The sequence below is a fragment of the Mesoplodon bidens genome, assembly GCF_964165515.1.
Source record: "Mesoplodon bidens genome assembly, chromosome: 1".
Classification (NCBI taxonomy): domain Eukaryota; kingdom Metazoa; phylum Chordata; class Mammalia; order Artiodactyla; family Ziphiidae; genus Mesoplodon; species Mesoplodon bidens.
In genome coordinates, this window is record NC_138176.1 from 7,993,239 (window position 1) to 8,015,734 (window position 22,496).

General features: G+C 56.3%; 1 protein-coding gene across 4 annotated transcripts in view; it reads right to left on the bottom strand.

The window, feature by feature from the left end:
• The window catches only part of LHPP (phospholysine phosphohistidine inorganic pyrophosphate phosphatase), a 141,586-nt gene that overhangs the window by 76,280 nt on the left and 42,810 nt on the right, over positions 1-22,496 (bottom strand). For 3 of the 4 annotated variants that reach the window (XR_014017143.1, XM_081250147.1, XM_081250149.1), the window contains exon 6: positions 17,505-17,596. Coding sequence is in view for 3 of the 4 variants with exons in the window: in XM_081250147.1 (XP_081106273.1) it covers positions 17,505-17,596 (92 nt within the window). In the remaining variant the exon portion in view is untranslated. Of the gene's footprint in view, positions 1-6,626; positions 7,130-17,504; positions 17,597-22,496 lie in introns of those variants that run through there. The other variant, XM_081250146.1, reaches the window with a different exon arrangement.

The following is a 22,496-nucleotide window of genomic DNA, read 5'->3' on the forward strand; positions in this document are numbered from 1 at the left end:
AGGACGGAGTGGGAGGGGAGAAACCAGACAACTCCTAAGGGTTCCTAGACCTGCGAGTCTCTCAAGAAATGGAATGTCTGCACGCAACCTCATCATCGCTGGTCTCTTCCAGGTCCGAGTAGCAAACTCCTCGTGGTCACCAGCATGGTTCAGCGCGGACGTGTATGGCCGCTGTCTCAGGGGAAGGAGGCCTGTCCACCACCTCCCCTTCGGCCAGAGCAGCAGCTGCTCTCCTGAAGCCACTGGATGTGAGCAGACCAGAGCTTCTCCTGTCCTCCCAGAGAACGCCCTGATGGGGCGAGAAGAGAAGGCGGCCGGGAGGCCACGCGGCCGGGAGGTAGGAAGACAGCGCCGTGCTGAGAGCTGGGCCGGCCCACAGAGCCGAGACCTGCAGATGGCGGGGAGCCCCTGCAGACGGCCGCACCCTGTGTGCTGAGTCCCGCCCTGGGCACCAAGGTGGGAGGTTCTGGCGGGTCACCCAGGATGGGGGAACCGGAATGGCGGTGCCCAGAAGAGGACTCAGTCAGAGAAGAGTCCAGGACCTCTGGAGTCCTAAGAGGGTGTTTCGTCCACCATGGCTCCTGGGCCACACCTGCCCACATCATGTCTCTGCTCTGTGGTGGTACACACCCACACACACTTATCTGAGGGCTAAAGAAGCCCAGCAGCTTTTGTTTACGACGCAGCCTGAATTACTCACACCTGGCTGATACCTCCCAAGTCTTGGGTAATCTCGGCCTCCACTCTCCTCAGGGCAGTGGGCACAGAAACCGGGTCCACAGGAGCAGGAGATGGGGAGCCCGGCTCTTGGGGCAGGCCCTCAGGCTGGCCACCTGGCTCTCTGGCCTCGGTTTCCTCATCTGTGAAGTGGGAGCAGTGTGTTGGGTGAGATGAGGCCCAGCCATTATCTCTAATGGGAACGGCCTTTAGATGCATCTCTTGATGGACCAGTGGAAGGGTTTAGGGGGGCTCTGGGCTCCTGGCCTGGGGCTGGGCCGGGAGGCAGAAGAGACTCTGAGCCCTGGTGCCAACAGCTGTCAACAGGTCCCGGCCTCCCCACCTCACCCAACTGCACAACCGGCTCCGGGCTGGCATGCCTGCCACCCACTCCCTGCGGCCCTATTCATGCCACCTGGAGCCTCCCACCTGGGTCCCCACTTCCAGCAACAACGAGGAGACCTGCCACATGGGCAGAGCTCTGACACCCCAGCATCTCCCTGGGCCCCGTGATACCCTGAGCACCGTGTTCCTGGGACCTCTCACGACAGCAGAGAGATGGAGAGGGCAGGTGGAGAAACTGAGTCTGGGCAAGCTGAGTGAGGGCTGTGAGCAGGGCTCTGGAGTCAGACCTACCTGGTTCGACTCCCGGGCCCACCAGGTTGTCACTAAATGTCTCTGATGCTCAAAACCCCGAGACACGTATTTACCCTACAGGCTTGCTGCACAGAAGAAAAGTGCTCATCCTGCACCAGGTAAGTGCTGGTTTATTCTAAAAAGATGGGGACTTCCCTGGTGGCGCAGTGGTTAAGAATCCGCCTGCCAATGCAGGGGGACGTAGGAGCAATCCCTGGTCCAGGGAGATTCCACATGCTGCAGAGCAACTAAGCCTCTGCACCACAGCTACTGAGCCCACGTGCCACAACTACTGAAGCCCATGTGCCTAGAGCCCATGCTCCGCAACAAGAGAAGCCACCGCAATGAGAAGCCCGCACGCCGCAACAAAGAGTAGCCCTTGCTCACCACAACTAGAGAAAGCCCACGCACAGCAACGAAGACCCAACGCAGCCATAAGTTAATTAATTAATTAATTAAAAAAATAATAAAATAAATAAAAAGCTATTATTTTTATTACCACAGAGGACAAGAGGCCTGAGCTACCAGTGGGTGGTCCATAGCAGAGCCAGGACCACAGTCCAGGTGCCCAGACCCTCACAGCTCAGTCCATCCATCTCTCAGCAGCAAAAGGAGGGCTGACAGCTTCCAACATGACCCATCAAGGGCCGCTGTCCTAACCCAATCCTGGTCTGGTTCTCCCGGGCTTGGAGCTGCCACACAGGATCTGTTCTGAAATCACTCAGGTTCCCAGTGGTCTTCAGTCAAACGGGGCCCTGGCCTGCTTCCTGCCTTCAGAAAGCCACTTCCAAGGTGGCAAAGAAGCTTTCCCTGCCCTCGCCTCCCCTCCCTCGGCCTCACCAGCCCTGGGCTCACAAGACCTCCGGGAGACTGCTATGGGGGCTCTGGGACACACCAGCTGGTCCCACCACCGGCCCTGAGCTCACTCAGGCCGGCAGAGAGGAGCTGGGACACGAGGAGGCGCTCACGAGCTGCTGTCCAGCCCTGGAAAGATGGGTCTGGGGCGGCCTCGCTGGGGCTGGACAAGAGTTTATTTTAAACCATTTCAGGTGGAGACACGGATGGTTCGTCTTTACCGGCAGGTTCCAAAGAAGGTTAACTCCTTCTTCTCCCTCTTGGCTGACGCTGGTCAGAACAAAACAGGGAGCATCTCAGACATGTCGCCTGGATCCTGCCAGGCCCCAGTCACAGCCTCCATGAGACCGACGAGGCCTGGGGGTGAAACACCCAGAAACGAGCAGAGGGACAGGCCTGAGCCCATTCGGCTGCGAGGTGGGGGCCCTGGGGCCAGAGCCGGTGGCAGCCCCCGACTCAGCCAGCCTCAGCCTCCTCACCTGTAAAAGGGCCCAGGGGGTGGGGGGCACGGGGGCGTAGTCGGGAGAGCCACGCTCCTCGAGCTTTTAAATGCTTTTAAAGTAGAACTTCCACCCCAGCCCGGCGGAATTTGCAAGGAACCCCGATACAGACAAGGGAGCTGCTTGGGCTGAACCAGGGAAGGGTCTGGAAGCCCCGCTTGGTCCCCCTAATTCCCTGAGGGACCAGAGCGGGACTAGGGCTTGGGCCCCGGCCTAAGGACAGACCCCGAGCCAGCCGTTCTCTCAGCCCTGGGCTCTGAAGTCCTCTGGCAGCTGGGAGCAGCTCCATTTGGTGCCGGCCCCCCGCCCAGCAGGACTTCACAGCAGGCACCCCTGGAAGCCAACACGATTTAAAAATCTACTGGACTGGGCTTCCCTGGTGGCCCAGTAGTTGAGAGTCCGCCTGCCGATGCAGGGGACACGGGTTCGTGCCCCGGTCCGGGAAGATCCCACATGCCGCGGAGCGGCTGAGCCCGTGAGCCATGGCCGCTGAGCCTGCGCGTCCGGAGCCTGTGCTCCGCAACAGGAGAGGCCACGACAGTGAGAGGCCCGCGTACCGCAAAAAAAAAAAAAAAAAAAAAAAATCTACTGGAGTAACCTAGAACGCTCCAGAAACAAATGGACAGTACTCATAGGTAACACTGCACACAGTGGAGGGTTCAGAGCACCGGCTATAGAGTAGACTCCTAGGGTTCAAAGACCGGCTCTCCTCAGCTCTGTGACCTTAGGGGAGTTACTCAACCTCTCTGATATAATAGGTTAACCATCCCATATCATTGTTTTGAGGGTAAACGAGCTCATGGAACAATCTCTGATGAAGTAGGTCCTGTGTCTGTCACTGTCACAATTAGTGTTTTCCCAACAGCCTTAGGAAGGAAACACATCTACAGTGAGGAGGCTGAGGCACAGAGAGGCTTAGTAACCAGCCCACAGCCATACAGCTGAGCACACGGGGGCAGCAGATCCCAGAGCCTGTGTGCTTAACCACTAGGCTCCAAGGACCAAGGCGCACGAGGCAATACCCAGATCTCGTGAACATCTTTATGTGGGACGACGTGCGAGTCCTGACTGCTACTTTACACGCCAGATCAGGGAGCTCTTCCCAGCCCTGTGTAAGCCAGAGCCAAGCTACTGCCAGAAACCACGAGAGATGTCTGGTCAGGAACCAGAGAGGAAGGGAACAGGGCTCATCACAGCCTGACCTGTACCTGCCCAGCTCACCTGCATCTCACCTGTAACTCCTGTGGGATCTCACAGCACCCCGCAGGAGCAGCAGCAGCATCTGTTTCTCACAGATGGGAATGGAGCACAGAGAGGTGATGTAGCCCATGCAGCGTCACACGCTGGCTAGGTGGTGGCTCAGAGATGTCATCCCCTGCCACAGACCCCAAAACCCAGGCCCTTCCCCCTTCCCCCGCCCAGGCCCCGCCCAGGCCTCCTCCCCTGCTGCAGCTTCTGACGAGCCAGTGCTGCCCCCTCCCTGCCACCGGCTCCCTCTGCAATCTCACATACAGGAGACTCCAAAAACCGAAAGAGAGCGCCACAGGGGGAGGAAGAAAGCCAGGCAGATCCAGCACCTGAGCTCCCAGCACCGGGGCAAAGACGGTGATGCCCATCTCCCGAGGGGCATCCGCTCCCGAAACTCGGGGCCACGCAGCCTGCCGCACCCGCTCCGGCTCAGCACGCCCTGGGGCCTGGAGGGCAATCCTGCCGCAGCAAGGGGCTCTGCTCTGGCCACCCAGCACCTCCGGGCTCTTGCCCATCCCCACATCCTGTCGCTCGGAGCCTGCCGTCCTGTGACCCCACGAGAAAGGACATCAACTGGGGCAGACGCTGTCCCTGCTGAGCAGGCGACCCCCAGAGTGACACGTCCCCCTTCCCCCTGCACTCCGCACCTCAGAGAGTCCTCCTTGGGCACCCCAAGTCCCCAGGACACACGCTCCGTGCCCAACGCTGGGCTGGGGACCCTCCAGGCCACTCAGTGCCCGTCGCACAGTGCTGAGCACACGAAGGTGCCTGCGAAGCTGAGCGCCTCCTGGGTGCCCTCTGGGTGGCAGGAGCAGACGGCCTGGCAAGGGTGGGATGCGTCTCCATGCATGGGGGTGGGGGTGGGGGGGTGGGAGCAGCTGCCCCTTGTCCCCTCGCGGTAAGCCAACTGCATCTTATGTAAAGAAAGGTCAACTTTGCTAATCCAGCATCTATCCTCTCGGAGTGGCCGGCCCCATGACATGCCACGCTCTGCCTGGCCGCCACAAGGTCGTGAACAGCAAGGAAAATCTCACGTGGTTGCACCTGCATGTTTCCCTCCCCCCATCCAAGTACGTAAACTTGTGAGCTCTGCCAACCATTCCGCCACAAAAGGGGAGGCTGGGAGCACAGCTGGGAGAATGGGTTGGAAATCTGAGGACGTGGGCGTGCATGTTCAAAGCGGTGTCCTGAACGCCCCGGTTCATGACACCCTGTGATTCGACCCAGGAGCGCAGGCCTGGCCAAGCCTGCCCCCAGGAATGCCCGGGCATCTGGAGGGCCAGGCCAGCAGCCTCAGCTCTCTGCGCTCTGCACACATGTGGTTTCACAGACCTCCCTCCCTCCTGCACCTGTGTATTCCTTCAGCTCCTCCTGCACCGAAGGTGCTGAGGATACTTCCCCCAAATCTCCATTTTACAGATGAGAAAACTGAGGCTCAACTGGTAGCTGGCAGAGCCAGGATTTGAGCCTGAGGCCCTCTGTCTTCGGAGCACGTGATCGCCACAGAAGCACCAGCCCAGGTGATACTCTTACACCACGTAGCTAGGCTTTCATGGGGGCAAAGGGACAACCTTGACAGACATGCTGGCAACTGCCCTGGAACACCTCTACCCTGGGCACAGTGGGCGGCTGCTCCCACCCCTCTCACCCCCATGCAGGCGAGGCAAGCCTGGGCGAGTCAGCATCTTCCCCGGAAAACAGAAGACTTTCCCTGCCTACCCGGGAGCCTTGGGTGAGAACCACAGACGTGAAAATGGTCTGGGAAGCTGAAAGGCCTCTCCCAGTGGGGAAGACCGTTGTTACTCGGCTTAACAGACCGGAGTGCCCACCACATGTGAGGCACTGGGGCGGGGGGTGGTGGTGGGGACAACGAAATTGGCAAAAACCCAGTCCTCTCACTCAAGGAACAGGGAGGGTGAGAGGAGGGAGACAGATCAGCCAGCAAGGTCTGGGGTCTTCCTCCCTTGTGGAAGGCAGCCCGGTGCCCTGGCATGGGAGGGGGCAGTGAGAGGGATGGCAGGCCAGCAGGGCCAGAGACTGGCCACACACAGGGGGACTGAGCAATTAGGAAAGCAGAGAGAGAATAACGGAGGCAGTCTTCTCCCCGTTGGCGGACAAAGGTACAAACGTGCAAAGGCACAAGGCTGGGATGAACCCTGTGGTGCTGGACCAGAATCAGAGGTATCGATGTGAACCCATGGTTTTCTATGGGTACCGATAGGAACAGAGACACAGGGGGATGGACGTGTGAATTACACATGTACACACGTGCATGTTTCCCACCTCTGTCCACAGAGAGGCTCTGAGAGAAGAGACATCCAGAGGCAGGAGAACATCTAGCACCCTGGTCTTTTATTCTCAATATCACTTTCCACTCAAAGGAACGGGGTCTCCTTGGAGAAACGGCTGACTCCAGGGCTGATGCAGAGACAGAGGACGATGAGACTGAAACATCTTTTGTGCCAGAAAGTAAAGAAGGGCTGGAGAATCGGTTGGGGCGGTGGTGGTGGTGGGGTGTCAGAAGTACACAGATCTAGCTTCAAGAGGTTGCCACTGGCCACACCAGGGACCATCTGAGCAACAAAATCGATTATGGTAGTAACAGATTATAACCCACTGGATTAAACAGGAATCCATGAGTCTGCACTGGTATAAATGAGTAAGCGGGGAGAAGAAAACATTCTTCCCTACAGCGGAACATCTATAACAAATGTCAGAACAAATGACGGAATTACTTGGTAACCATCATAGAAATAATTAACTCAAGAAGCAGCAACAGACATTAAAACTAGTGGATGAAAGTACGACGACGAATGGGATTTTTACTCAAAGTATCTCCCCACGAGCAGTTATTAATTACAAAGGGAAGAAAACCCATAACTTGATGTCACTCTATGGCAGCCACGTTAACACCATTGTCACTTGGGGTAAACTGACACCGCAAGCCTCCTAATATGATGCACTGAGATGCACACAGCATCACTTCTGTGATATTCTGGCCCCAAATGCATAATCTGGGTCATTTCACAAGGAAGCATCAGATAAAATGACCGTCCTGAAATCTTCAAAATGGTGGGACTTCCCTGGCGGTCCAGTGGTTAAGGCTCTGCGCTTCCACCGCAGGGGGCGTCGGTTCGATCCCTGGTCGGGGAGCTAGGATAGGATCCCGCGTGCTATGCGGCGAGGCCACCAAAAAAAAAAAAAAAAAAAAAAAAAAAAGCAACACGGTCAACACGATGATAGTCGAGGCAAGGCCTTAGTGCCCCAGATCAGAGTCTAGAGACAGGACCACAGAGCTGCTTGCCCCGGGACTGGATCTCCCTGTCTATAGAGGAGTTAGCGGAATAACCGGTGAGACCTGGACCCGGGTCTGGCTCTGGGAGAAGGATACATGGAATCTGTCTTCTTTGGAAATCTCAAAAAGGGTTTGGAAATACGAAGTCTGTGGGAACTCAAGGGAGGGCCAGATAATTCCGCCGGAGGCGAGGTGTGTTTGGGGTGCAACAGAAACGGCGCTGGAGTGGGAACCCACACAGACCCCAGACTGCCACAGGATCCCCTTGACCTTGAGACAGGCCCTCTGCCACTCTCAGCTGCCCATACAGAGCCGGGGGTCCCCTAAGGCCCTTCCAGCTAGGAAGACCCTGGGAATTCCATCATCAGAGAAGACCTTAAGGACAGCAGGATTCAGGCCAGCCAAGGACGGGGGTGTGGGGATGGATGAGAGGGGAGCCTGGAGGGGCTGGGAGGCCCCGTCTCCCCGGCGCCCACAGGGGTGCTAGGAGGCCCCTGGCCAGGAACACTGGAAGTTCTCAGGCTAGTGCCAGGGGAGCTGGAAAAGGAAAAAGATCCTGGAGAGGATGGTGGGGGGTGACTCCACCTGCCTCGGGCCTGGGATCCCGCTGCCAGGAGGGTCTCGCCGCAGCTGCAGGAAACCCCCAGGCCCAGCACCTCCGTGTTCTCCGTGAGGGGTGGCAGGGGAGGGGTGAGGGCCCAGGGTTGGGCGGTGGGCTGGGGAGGCCTGGCTCCCGTGTGTGCAGGGGGCCTGGGTGTGAGTGTGCGTGAGTGCGCAGGTGTGAGCGGGTGTGCATCCCGGCCCTGGCATCGAGGCGCCCTCTAGCGGCCCCAGCGGAAAGCGGCGTGAGGAAGAAGGGAAAATGAGCGCCGACCCTGAAGGATCTGGAAAGAGGCAGCAAAGCCAGGGGCGGAGATGATGGACAGGAGGACGGACACAGAGGGGAGAGTCTGGAGGAGAAAACAAGCCCTGTGCGCGCTCCCCTGGGATCCTCCCCAGGGCACAGCACGTCTTGGAGGCTGACCCCCTCTCCAACCCTCTCAGGTCTTCACCAGGCCCCTCCCTCCCCGGGTCAGAGGACCCTCCCAGATGACGAGGGGCAGGTGGGCTTGGACTGGACACATCCGGGCGGGCCTGGGCCTGCAGCAAGGGGAGCCTTGAGTCCGCCTTCTGAGCCCCTCTGTCCAGCGAGGGCTGACTCAGGCCCCTCTACCCGGACACACCCTCACCCACCGCCCCCAGCCTGGGGCCCGCCGTCCGCGAGTCCAGACACGACGGCCCTGGACGCCCATCCCGTGCTGGGGCGGCCGGGAACCCGCCCTCGAGCGGCCACCCATCCTCAAGTCCAAGTGCGTGCGTGCGTGTGCATGCGTGCGTGCGTGCGTGTGTAAACCAGGGCATGGGACCTGAGCGTGTCGGGGTGACGCTGTGGGGAGGAGGTCACAGACGGCTGCGTATGCGTGGTGGCCGAGAGAAGGCGCTGATTTCAGTCGCAGGGACCGGAGCCCTCACCCTGATCCCTTCCGGGTGAAACACCTCAGAGGGTGTCCTTGCACCGTGCAGGGAGGCAGGAGGGGTGGAGCGCCCCCTCACAGGCCAGGGGTGGGACTGCACTACGAGGACAGCTGCGTCCAGAGACGCACGGTCCTGCGTGTGAGCGGGGAGCCCGGCTGGGCCTCGGGGGTCGGGGCAGAGCCGTGCGCGGACTTGGGGGCCTCAGGGTACTTGGGTTGGTTTCTGCTCTTAACGAACAGTGTTGTACTTTCAGGTGGTCTTTCTTCTTAAGAAGTCCCCAAATTCACAAACCTATGGGGGTGTGGGTGGCACAAGCGTGCTTTAAAAGATAACCGTTGGGGCTTCCCTGGTGGCGCAGTGGTTGAGAGTCTGCCTGCCGATGCAGGGGACACGGGTTCGTGCCCCGGTCTGGGAAGATCCCACATGCCGCGGAGCGGCTGGGCCCGTGAGCCATGGCCACTGAGCCTGCGCGTCCGGAGCCTGTGCTCTGCAACGGGAGAGGCCACGGCAGTGAGAAGCCCGCGTACCGCAAAAAAAAAAAATAAAAATAAAAAAATAAAAGCTAACCGTTGTTCTGATAGGAGTGCTGTACTTTCAGCTACGATATTTAGGAGACACCCGATGACGCAAAGATATAACCAAATCCTGCGTAACAAGCAGCTGTCTTTCCTTCCCATCTCTGCTACTCAGGCACCTACCTATACACCTGCATCTATACTTGTGGTTTTAACCGCTGGGCTCCAGCTCTGATGCTAACAGCCCAGGACCTAGAGGGGGAAGTCAGGCTTGAACGGCAGGCCCAGCTGGAATAACCGGGTACAAGTGCCCCTGCCCTGCCTGGGCCGCAGTTTCCGCAACTGCAAGTAGGAGGTGGCGACACTGACATTTCAGGGTCTGTCAATGGGGAACTGGCACCAGAGGTTCAGAAACGACCTGGCGCCCACAAGTGCCCATTAAATGTCAGCAGACTCAGAATGGGTGTGCGGCTTTATTTAGCCCTGGCCTCTGGCCACTGCAGTGCCGTCTCCGGCCTCCCCAGCCGGAGGTCTGCCAGCCTCCCCGGGTCATCTCCAGTGACGAGGACTCACCCCTCTCCAGGCAACCCGTCCTATTTCGGGACAGCTCTGACGCACCTTCATGGTCAGCTTCCCCTGAGGTTAAATGAGGTTCCTTCCAGCACCTTCCAGTACCCCTTCCCCCACCCCCATACAGGAGGCGAGGGGAGGGCTCAGGGTTCGCTGGCTTTAACCACAAAGCCAGCAAACATGTGACTTCTGGGGCTGCCACCTGTCACCTCCCGCAGCCAGGCCCTTGGGTGTGATCACATGACCGACTTCGGGGCCAGACCAGCTCAAGTCACAGCTCATCCTCACGAGGCCCCTTTCCTCGAGCGGGGCTGAGTGCAGAGTGCCGTGCGAGAGAACAAGGAGAGGAGGGACCTGCTCGGTCCTGAGAGCCCCACGGCGGCCACTCTTGGTCGTTGAGACCCAGCGCGGGCTCGGAGCTCCTGCGAGACTGGGCTAACTGGAGGCATCAGGGTGCGAGAGTGCTCAGGACACGGGCCCTGGGGTCAGGCAGAGCTGCGTTTGCATCCCGACCCCCGCACTGGTGGGCTGTGTGGCCTCGGGCAAGTTACTCTACCTCTCTGGGCTTCCATGTCCACACGTATAAAGTGGAGTGAGAAGAGGGGCAGCCTCCAGGGAGGTTGTGAGCTTTAGATGAGCCGAAGCAAGATGCATGTGAGCACCTGCCACAGGCTCTGGCATGTGAGACACCCTCTGGGAGGCACTGCCCTGTTCTCATGTCTTCCTCGCCAGCTTGTGGCCGAGCGGGGACCGTGACCCCGGCCTCCTTCTCGGGGTGTCACACGGTCGAGGAGCAAGTGCGAGCGGCAGGTCCAGAGCACACACCTCCCGAGGTTTGTTGAGGGGCTCCTGGAACGTACTAGCTGGGTTCAGGGGGACTAGAGAACCTGCTGGGCCTTCCTCCATCCCCGTCCACCCTGTGAGCCGTCCAGGACCCCCCGAGGTACCTGCAGGTTCCTAGGAAGCAAGTTCCTCGGGCTAGGAGGCTGCTGACGGGGTCCTAACTGGGCCCCCCCACCGGGCCTTGTGGCCTCACCCTGCAGCCACCTCCTGGCCTCCACCTGGGACGCCCCCCTCAGCCTGGAGCCCCCCGCCTCAGCCGGCTGGTTTCTCCAAGCAGCGCGAGGACTCCAGCAGGACTGTATACAGTTTGGAAACCTTTCCCCTGTTGCCCTGGGCATGAAGCAGCCTTGGTCAGGGACCAAGACGGACAATGAGAGTCAGGTACCAGACAGTGCTACAAGTTCTGTCCCCCAGCGAGCAGCCAGTCAGAGGGCAGGGAAACCAAACCAGGGCAGAGGAAGTGGACTCAACCCAGGAGAGCGGTGGGTGGGAGGGGATGGGGAGACGGGCGGGTCTGGCCCTGCCACTCCCACCCTGACCCGCCACTGACCCCACCACCGGTGCCCTCCCACCCCAGGCCCCTGGGGGTCCCTCCTCAGTCTCCCACAGGGCCCAGGGACTAGGCAGACTGAACCGCTGGGGGCTGGCATTGCCCCCCCCAAAGCCCTAGGATACAGGGGATTTTGGAAGGATGGCTAAAGGGTTTAGAATGATGGAGTGGTGTCTACCCAACTGTGGTGATGGCTGCACAGCTCTGTGAATATTTGAAAAACTACTGAATTGTACGACATACGAGTTATTTCTCAATAAAGCAGTTAGCAAAAAAAAAAAAAAAGAAGGCATATAGGCTCAAATCCGGGTGTGCCCCCATTGACTGTGTGACCCCCGGTGAGCTGAGGGACCTCTCAAAGCCCAGGGGTGCCTCCCACAACCTCTATCCCCGTGCAAGACCGAGGCTGCCTGCTGGGCTGACCGGCTGGCCCACCAACGTTCCACAGTCGATTTCCCCGAAGATTGGTTCCCGGAGCCCTCCCCCAGCTGGCAGCCAGGACTGGAGTCCGAGGGACTCAGGGGGGAGCCCCCAAGCCCAGCATTAAGCCGTTCTCCCCAGCTGGATGGGCTGCAGCCAGGCAGTAGCTGGTCATCTCCTGCTTCCCTGAAGCTACGTGGAGCCTCCTCCCCAGCTGGGAGCGTCTTCCAGAGGCCTGAGGCTCGGGAGTGTTCATCTACGAGGGCAGGAGGTCCCTCCTGGTGCACATGTGGCAATGCTCCTGGGCGGGACACAGGGATGAAGGGCTCCCACCCACGACCCAGCCTGCAATAGCCTCACGGTGACAACTGACTGCTGAAAAATCAACACCCAGGATCACTCACTTCCCTCAAATACCACCTGGCACTAGAAGAAAAACCAATTTCCTTCCGAAGGGGAACCAGAGCCTCCTCTTAAGGAAACTCTATGAAGTCACTGGCTGCAAAGTGACGAGAGACGGGGTCAAGGGCCACGCTTTGGCGGCAGCTGTGCCAGGAGTGCAGCCCTGTCGGGCTCTGGGTAGTTCCACTCCAGCGTCTGGTTCCACCATCAAATTCTCTGTACCCTGCATCCTTCAGCCTTGTGCAGAGTGCCTGGAACCTCAGATCCGCCAGCCCCGCTGCCAGGTGGACAGCGACCACGGGCACCCCAGCCCCAGCTGAGCTTCGGTGCGGGTGCAGCACCAGTCCCAGCCCAGGGACACCTGGAATCCAGGCCCAGGAAACTCTCCCTCGTGAGTCCAAGACAGCAAACTGCTTGTCAAGAACGTTCTGGACTCATAAAACATCTCCCACCCGTGAGTAAATAACAAATAAGAGAATACCCAAAGCAGGCTCCACGGAGCTGGATTATGTACACAGCGCGACCAGCGTGGGCCTGGGGCAGTGACTGACGCCTGCCACCGTGCTTGAGAACCAGGCGCCAGCTGTGCTTTGCAGTGTGGAACGGAGGACAGGGTGACGGGGGAAGCGTTCGGAGTGTCCTGGCTCCGCTTCTGGCATGTCTCCAGGAGGAGGGTCAGGTGGGGACACAAGCAGGTATGAAGGGATGGTGAAATGTCCCGACCGCTCCCTCCTCCACTGGGGACACGCAGGGCATCTGGCTCCTGAGAAGGACGTCCCTCACCTGAATTTGCCAGAATGGGGGTACACAGGGCCTGGCCCCAGCCCCCATGGAAGATGAGGCCTGTCCTTAGGAGAGAAGGAGGGGGGCTATGGTGCCTGGGGGTGGGGACAGCAGTCCTCCCAGACGAGCCCCCCATTATTCAGACACCGAGCCCTGCCTGTGCCCTGAAGTGAGCCTGGGACCGTGACTCCTGCAGCTCCTCAGAGGCTGACCCCCAAGGGCTGGATGTTCCCAGTAGGAACACGGTGGCAGAAGCACCCACCTGGGGTAAGAGCAGCCAGGCTCCAACCCAGCCTCTGCCTAACCTCGCTAGGTGGCCTTGGGCAAGGCTTTAGCCGTCTCAACGGGAAAGGCCCCTGGCAGCAGTGGAGCCAGCACCCTCTGGGTCTCCGGGACTCACTGCGACCATGAGGATGTGCCAGCGATGGTCACAGGGCCCTGTGGAGTCGGGATGGCCTCTTGAGGAGACTGGAGGAACAGCAGCCTCCTGGCCTCAGGCTGGAAGGTTCTGCCAGCAGGCCCGGTGCGTCAGACATGCCAGGAAGGGGCGTGTGGGGAAAACGCCCGAAAGGCCTTTACCTGGCGGCCAGGTGAGGGCCACACCCTGGCTGGGCTGGACGTTCAAGGAGAGCAGGTATGAAAAGAAAGCCTTGGATGGCTCTGTCTACAGCTCGGCGGCCCTGGCTGCCCGGCTGGGCGGGGGTGTGTTTGCAAGCTGTCTGCCTTGGGAGCCTCTCTGGCTCCAAACACTGGGGTTGCTGGAAGGGATCCAGCCTCCTTCCTGCAAGGGGCCTGAGCCTCCCGCTGGTCCTGGTGGGGCTGGTCCTGGTGGGGCAGGCCCTGTGAAGCCCTCCTTCCAAAGCTCAGGGGTTGCTGTGACCTCTCCCCACTCTGAGACTTCACACTTTTCTCTTTGGGCCATTTTCTGATAAAAGTAGAAAGAAGCAGGCTTCCCTGGTGGCACAGTGGTTAAGAATCTGCCTGCCAATGCAGGGGACACGGGTTCGAGCGCTGGTCCGGGAAGATCCCACATGTCGCGGAGCAACTAAGCCCGTGCGCCACAACTACTGAGTCTGCGCTCTAGAGCCCAGCCACAACTACTGAAGCCCGCGCGCCTAGAGCCCGTGCTCTGCAACGAGAGAAGCTACCGCAATGAGAAGCCTGCGCACCATAACCAAGAGTAGCCCCCCGCTCGCCACAACTAGAGAAAGCCCGTGCGCAGCAAAGAAGACCCAACACAGACAAAAATAAATAAATAAATAAAATTAAAGGAAAAAAGAAAGAAAGAATCGAGGGGTATGAGGACATGGAAGGTCACAGGGAGGTCTCACAGCCATGGGAAAGTCCAAATCCCACACCCCCAGCAATGCTGTGGCCTCAGACAACCTCACGTGTGTGTGTGTGTGCGCACAACTAGAAGACGCTGGCCTGAGGGGCACCTGCAGCGGGGCTGTCCGGAGGCCCTACACGGCCCCCTCCAGCCTCCCTCCCTTTCCAGCGCCAGGACGGGCAGGACACGCGGGTTTCCCCTGGCTCAGCACCCCCATCCGGCCCTTGGCCTCAAGCTAGTGGAGAAGCCACGTGGCCAGGTATGAGCGCCAAGCTCCCTCACCGCACGGCCCTCTGCCACCTGTGCCCGGTGACAAGGCCATCCTCCACCCGCCTCACTCCCCCAATTCAGTCAAGGCTGGACCAAGGCCACCAACAGGGGACACAGTGCACAGGGCTGATGCCCTGCTGACCCATCCAGTGGCCCTTGGCTCCTGTGAGGCCACTCAGGGCCACTCAGAGGGAGACCCAGCACAGTAGGGACGCAGACCCTGCCCCTGCCCGGCTCATGTCTGGTGCAGACATGGGCCAGAGGGACCTTCAAACCTAGTGCCGCCGGCTCACAGAGGTGGCCAGAGGGGTGGAGAGCTACAGGGGCAGGCAGGGCAGCCCCAGGGGGGAGGAGCTGGGTGCTGCCGGGTGACGCTGGCCCAGTCACCAGGGTGCCAAAGTGCCAAGGCTGCTCACTGGCCCCAAGCCCGCTACGTCTACAGAGAGCACCGTGCGAGGTGCCATGGAGATCTCGTGCACCGAGACTGCCATCTGCAGGGAGAAGGGGGCGGTGCAGGGGCCCCGCTGTCCACCAGAAATGCACGAAGTGCCAATGGATGCGAGCCGTGGAGGCAAGCTAGGACTTTCTAGTGGCCACATTAACAAAAATAAGAATAAGCAGGTGAAATTAACATAAGGCATCAGGATTGCAACATGCAATCAGTGTAAGATATTATGAATGAGTTTGTCACATTCTTTTTCTCCCACTAAGTCTGAACTGTTGTGTATGTGCACTTTTAACACGTCTCAATTTGGAACAGCCACATTTCAAGTGCTCCCCAGCCATCTGCGGCTCATGGCTTCCGCATTAGACAGTGAGGCTCTAGAGATCGGCCAGGGGGTCCTCTGCCTGCTTTGTCGGCACGGAGCCCAGCCTCCTGTCCCGCCAGGCGGCCTCCCCCTCCAGTGGCTCCATCACCACCTAACCTGCACTGAGGCTCTTCTCCCTCCACCCTGCCTGCTAAAAAGGGCAGATTTACAACCTCACAACAAACAAATCAAAAGGTCTGAAATCATAAATACCTCCAAGAAAAGAGATGCTAAGCCCCACCCTCTCCACGCAGAGCCAGGTGGGGCTGTACCGGGAAGCAACAGCCGTCACCAACAGCACCGGCACCACCTCCCCGTTGCTGAGGGCTCCCTGTGCACCGCGTGCTAAACAGCACTTACCTACTGAATTTCCTCAGCAATTTAAAATGATGAAGTACGGTCATGGGGAGATGCCACAAAACAGTGTTCAAGAAAAGGGCAGGTTGTGAAATAACATAATACCGTTTTTATCAAGAGAAAAAACCAAAGTATTATCCTTACATTATCTACACAGAGAAGGCAGTCTGGAATGATCTGGCCAACTGTTGATGGGGTTTGTCTCTCTGGGAGACGGGGTGATGGGGGACTCAGAAAAGTGCCAACCCCGGTGGTGTAAGGTAGGACACAGCCGCCTGCACGCCCAGCTGCCCGTTCGAGGGCTTCCCGACTGTGTGTGCCGACCTTCCTCAGTGACCCAGCGACCTAGTGGCACGCTTGGGGCCTGGGGCAGGGGCAGTACCTTCTCAGTTTATAGGGGCATGGCTTAGGCTGGGTCAGAAAGACCCCAGCTGTGGCTACATTTAATCGAGACAGACATGTTTTTCTCCCTAAGAAACCAGAAGCAGCAGCCCAGCGCACAAAACTACACGGCTCTCACTCTTCACCTCCTGAGCCTCACCACCGTGCTCTCAGAAAGGAGGTGCTGCTCTTGTGCTCATGGGTCAAAGGTGCTCACTGAGCTAGGCTGGCTACTGATGGGGCGCACCCGGGGCCGGGCGGCACCGCGCAGCAGAGCATCAACCAAAGGGCGCCAAGTCCCACTGCTCAGCAGCTTCGGGGGAAGCGGGCACTGGGGACCTCGGGTTTCCAGGCTGGCCTCTGGGAGAGAATGCTGATGAGGTTTCGAGTGGGGTCTCCCTCACTCCCTTAGGCCGGAGAGAGCCGAGGAAACCCAGGAAACCCTCGTTTGAGGACCTGGGGAAAAAAGGAGGTCCATATTTCAGGTGTGCTGGGGGCTTCAAGGTGGCCTCTGGCATCCTGGGAGGTCCAAGAGGTGGATGGAAGGGACTTTCTGGCCCTGGACCTTAGGGGTACTGAGACTTCCTCACTCACCTTGTGTCTACCTACGTGACCCAAACCCAAAGGCCGCATGTGTCTCTCACAAAGGAACGGGCCTCAGAGTGAGGGTCAGGCCCTCTAATCTATTCCTCTGACCCCGTCTAAGCAGACCACCCAGGACTGATGTAATCCATCCCTCCCCCGACATCCAAATACCCCAGGGTAACCATGTTTTAACTAAGTCTCTCCAGCACACACAAAATGGTACTTTCTCTGAATGGCGACAATCAAAACCATCTAGAATAAGCCAAGACAACACTGTGATGTCTGAGATACTCTCAAAGGCTAAGCAAGCCAGGCCCAGATACCGCAAGGCACATCCACATGCCCCCGAAAGGTGCCCGTCAGCAACCTGCCCGAGGCTAGGCTGACTTCTGACCCAGCAAAGAAAACACTCTGGAGACAGAGGTTCAACTCCACAGTGTCCTTGACTTGTCCCTGAACACGGACCTGTCATCTCTAGGTGAGAGATGGATATGGTGGAGGAAAAGGAGGGAGAAGGTGACCAGAGGAGCTGGGCGCCCAGGAGCGGTCCCCTCCGAGCACAGTGAAGCACCAGCCACGTTGAGGAGAGGAGTGCGGCCCAAGTTCAAGCCGGCTCTCTGTGGGAAGCAGGCTCAACAGCTGGCCAGAACCTTCCATTTGTTGTCTCCGCATTACACCCTATTCAAATCTCAGTTTTGAAACTCAGACCCTTTTTATCCACCACTCTCTGCTACAAAAAGGCATCCAGGTCCGTCCTTAGGGGACAGTTACAAAAAAGTCATCGAATGCCCACATACTGCTCTTCCATTTGGGAAAATGTAACCCCCTTTATTTCGGAGAAGAAAACAAACAAAAACCTGGTCACCCCAGGAATCCACGAGGTAGGCAGGCAGATGGCGGGCAGGCTGGCGCGGGGCACTCACCTGAACTTCCCGGTCCGCACCTGCAGCGCTCTCATCCCACACCGCTGGGCACCGCTGACGTCACCCACGATGTCGTCCCCGATCATGATGGCCTGTCGTGCAGTGAGTGAAAGGCACTCAGAAGTGATGTCAAGACAGTTTTCTTCCTGTGCTACATCATCTTTTTTGACATAATGAACCTCTTGACTTGATGCTTAAAACCACCACCATACAAAGTAAACGAGGTGGTACCGTCATCATATTGATTCAAAGTCAATGTACTTGAATATATCTCCCACTGCCCATCATGGGCTGCGGCTCTGAATGGTGCATATTTGGGCAATTTAAAATCAATCAGCGGGTATGAAAGTGATATAGTGCCACGAGGACACACGGGGAGGCTGACACTATCTCACCTCCAGTCGAGCACAGGCCGACTTCTACCTTCAGCTAAATACTCTGTAACCAGGTTATTTTGCCAACTGTTGGTTCTGTGAAAACTAAGTAAATTTCTGGCAAATCTTTGTAGCCCAAGTTTAGGTTTTGCTTTCCATGCTGAATTTACTACCTATAAAAAGCAACAACAACAACAAAAAAAAACAAAAAGAAAAAAGAGGGCTTCCCTGGTGGCGCAGTGGTTGAGAGTCCGCCTGCCGATGCAGGGGACACGGGTTCGTGCCCCGGTCCGGGAAGATCCCACGTGCCGCAGAGCGGCTGGGCCCGTGAGCCATGGCTGCTGGGCCTGTGCGTCCAGAGCCTGTGCTCCGCAACAGGAGAGGCCACAACGGTGAGAGGCCCGCGTACCGCAAAAAAAAAAAAAAAAGAAAAAAGAGCAAACAAAAATACACACTCTAACACACACACACACACACACACACACACACACACACACACACACGAAATGCTCACAGCCTGGATATCATTTCAAAATCCAGCCCCTCCCACCTGAAACAACTAGAGAACCAGACAAACCAAATGCAATAACAGTTTTCAAGACACTGGACATCAGGCAATGAAGGAGGATTCCTGAGACACAGGAAACAAATGACATGGATCCTACAAATGCCGCAGCTCACTGCCTTCAGAGCTTCCAGACTGTGAGCACAGAGAGGAAGAACTAGGTAGAGCCCAGACTCCCTGAACTGAGGACACGGAGCTGAGAGCTGGGAGACTAAGGCAGGGCGTCCGAGAAGAGAGGGCTACCCGGAGAACTGTGCAGATCTACAGAGGGTCCCTCCCAACGAGGCAGTGTGGGGAAGACTGCTAATGAGCACAGGCAGGTGAGGAAACCACCCGAGGCCAGGGAAAGAATCACACCAAACATTAAAACAGTGCCGGGACCTCACAGAGGGCTGGGTTTAGTGTCTGTTCCCACCAGCCAGACTGGAAAATCTCATAATTCACAGGGCACTGAGTAGCATTCTCAGAAGCATCTTGCCTCAGCAGTGAGGAATAATTAGCCCTAGACTAAACCCGGCTCTAGTGCCGCCTCCCAAACCTTCAAAGCAAGATCTGGGAGGATCAAATTGTTTCCAAGTGATTTAACTGCATCCCAGAACAAAGCACAAAAATATTTATTGGCGTATAAAAATATCTAGCACTCACAAAAGGTAAAATTCACAATGCCTGGCATCCAATTAAACAAATAATCAGACATGCAAAGATGACAAATATCACACACAGTGAGGAGGAAAATCAACCAAAACAGACCTGGAACTGACACAGATGTGAGAATTAGCAGACAAGGGCATGAAATCAGCTACTGTAACTGTATTCCACATGTTCCCAAAGTTGAGTAGAGACACATGGAAGGTAAAAGATCCAAATCAAGCTTCTAGAGGTGAAAACTACAATGTCTGGACTGAAAAAAAGAGAAAACAACACTGGATGAGATTAAATCCAGATTAGACAATGCAGAAAAAAGATTTATGAACTTGAAGACACAGCAATAGAAACTATCCAAAATGAAACACAGGGAGAAAAAATAATTTTTAAAAAATGAACAGAGGAATGGTGAGCTATGACAAAACTTCAAACAGCCTGGTGTAACTGGAGTCCCTGGAAGCAAGATGAGAGGGGGGAGACAGAAACAATATTTGAAGAAATAATGGCTGATAAATTTCCAAACTCAACAAAAATGGTAAATCCACAGCTCCGAGATCCCAATCAATACCAAGCACAAGAAACATGAAGGAAACTGTATCAAGGCACAACATAATCAAATTGCTCAAAGTCAGTGACAAGGAGAAAATCTTAAAAACAACTGGAGGGGAAAAAAAAGACATGTACAGAGAGAAAGAAAGATAAGACATCAGATTTCTTGTTGAAAACATGCAAATGAGAAAACAGTGGAACACCACCTTTGTGGAGCACCATCTTTAAAGTACTGAAAAGGGGGAAAATGCTTACCTAGGATTCTATATGGAGCAAAATTATCTTTCAGAGCAAAGGTGAAATAAAGACATTTCCAGATATCTGAAGCTAAAAGACTTCATCACCAACAGATCCACACTCAAGAAATGTAAAAGGAAGTTCTTTAGGCAAAAGGAAAATGGTACTTAAATAGAAATACGGATCTACACAAAACGGAATGGGCAGCACCAGAAAGGGTACCCATGGGCACAGGGTGACCTTTCTGCCGCTTCCCTCTGTTCTTCTACTGGCCAACTCCTAACAGTCTGTCTGGACTCAGCTCAGGTGACCACCACCTTTCAACCCCCGGCTGGGTTTGGGGGCTTCCCAAAACATTCTGTGATTACCCCCTTGCATTGCACGCACCTCCTGTGTTATAACGGTCCCTTCATTTACCTCTCTCCTCCAAAAATGTGTGAGTTCCTTGAGGGCAGGCTGTGTGCTGATCCTGGAGCTCAGCTGATGACCAACACGGGTTTGCTGAGTGAATCGGTGCTCTGAAATAAGGCATGGCTGTGCATGTCTGGAGATACTTAGGAAGTCCAGCCAATAGAACTAACTGCTCAGTGGTTACCAGCCAAAAGAGCAGGGGGGGGTGGCACAGTCCGCATCCGTGTTGCCGAAACTTTAGTCACCGGTGGGTGCCCATTCGACATATCAACCTGTATTAATATTACTGTTTAAATTGATTCATAATCTTTACATAAATAAATGTGCTTTTTTTAAGAAAAAAGGAGCAGCCTCCCTGACTCAACTGCCACACTGATTAAAAGCTTCAAAATATTTTCAGGAAACGATCCTGCTAGCGGAAGAAAAGTCTAATGCCTCAGACACCAAATGCATTCCAGATATGCTCCCGAGTTCGATCAGAAATGTCCTTGGTGGGAGGTCAGACAGGCCTGACAAACCGGGCTCCCGTAGCAGGGTGAGTGTCCTGACGTTGACGGGATAGAAGCTTTGAAACTGACAGTTATTCCACAACTTTCCTCTGGAATTCAGATGCTAGGTAGGGCTAACCAATGAATAAATACATAAACCGAAACCAAGAAAACTAAAAATGGTGACCGTGGACTTCCCGGGTAGCACAGTGGTTAAGAATCTGCCTGCCAGTGCAGGGGACACGGGTTCGATCCCTGGTCCGGGAAGATCCCACATGCCGCGGAGTAACTAAGCCTGTGGGCCACAACTACTGAGCTTGCGCTCTACTGCCCGCGTGCCCCCAACTACTGAAGCCCGCACGCCTAGAGCCCACGCTCCGCAACAAGAGAAGCCACTGCAATAAGAAGCCCACACGCAGCAACAAAGAGTAGCCCCTGCTTGCCACAACTAGAGAAAGCCCATGTGCAGCAACAAAGACCCCATGCAGCCAAAAAAGAATGAATGAATTTTTTTTTTTTAAAAAGTGATGACCGTGAAGCATTTGCAAACCAGGGGACACATTCATTTGGACTCTGCCTGTGAGGAGAGGAGTCCAGATGGAATTTGCCTTCCAGCTCGGAGTGGGAGGGGTGGGGGGCAGTGAATCCAGAGGCAGGCCCTATGCGACCAGCAGACTGGACAGACTGAGCTCAATTCGCAGACGGGGCCAGAGCAACTGGGCCTGAATCCCAGCTCTGCTATTTGCTAGCCCTGTGATCTTGTGATCCACTTCAGTCTGTAAAATGGGTACAATTGGTGTGGTGTTTAAACAAAATCACACAAGTTAAGCATCAAGGACAGTGCCTGGACGTAATAAGTTATCTATGCATGTTTAAAAGGAAAAAATATTAGGAAATGCTCTGTTGAGGAAACTCCTAATCTAACCCTATTGGAGACAGTCCACAGTCTTTACGACAGGGCTCCAGTGCCTCAGCTCCTTTGTATCAGGTCCTCTATAGCCAAGCAGTGGGGACACAGTGAGTCAGAAACACAGTCTTCATCCTTGTGAAGCTCCCAGTGGAAGGCAGAAGATGGATGTTCATGAGGTAATTTCACAAACACAGAGCCAGGACCTGTGATAAAGCACAGGGAGGAAAAGTGCAGGAGGCTGTCAGGCCTAACCTTGTGGGGCTGGTGGTGGTCAGGGAAGCCTTCCTGGAGGAGGTGAGGTTTTTAGCTTGGATCTGAAGAGCAAGAGGGGTCAACCAGGTTAGGGGGTATAGGGGAAGGGGTGAGAGCCTTCCCCGAAGAAGACACCACATGTGTGCTCATCTTCTACCAGGGCAGGCCACACAACGAATTCCCAAAAGCACAGCCATTAAGCCTGAAGCACATGTCCTCGGAAACATCTCCCAAACAGGACTTCAAATAACGAGGAATCATGAGGAGCTTGTGGACAAGGACAAAGACTGAGCTGGTGCGGCCCCAGATGCCAGGGAGGTAGTTTTAGGTAAACACGAGGCTTTTCTAACGATCAGCATGGGCTGCCTCAGAGGTACCAGGCCCCTGTCACTTAATATATTCCAGCAGAGGCCAGAGAGGCCTCCGTCAGAGAAGCTACTGGGGGACACTGGCCCCTGGGAGAGCTTGAGCAGGTGGCTGATGACCACCAGGGCTGAGAATTCTGCCAACTGCTGGGAGCCACCGCCCCTGAGAGACATACGAGGTACCTGAAATAAACTG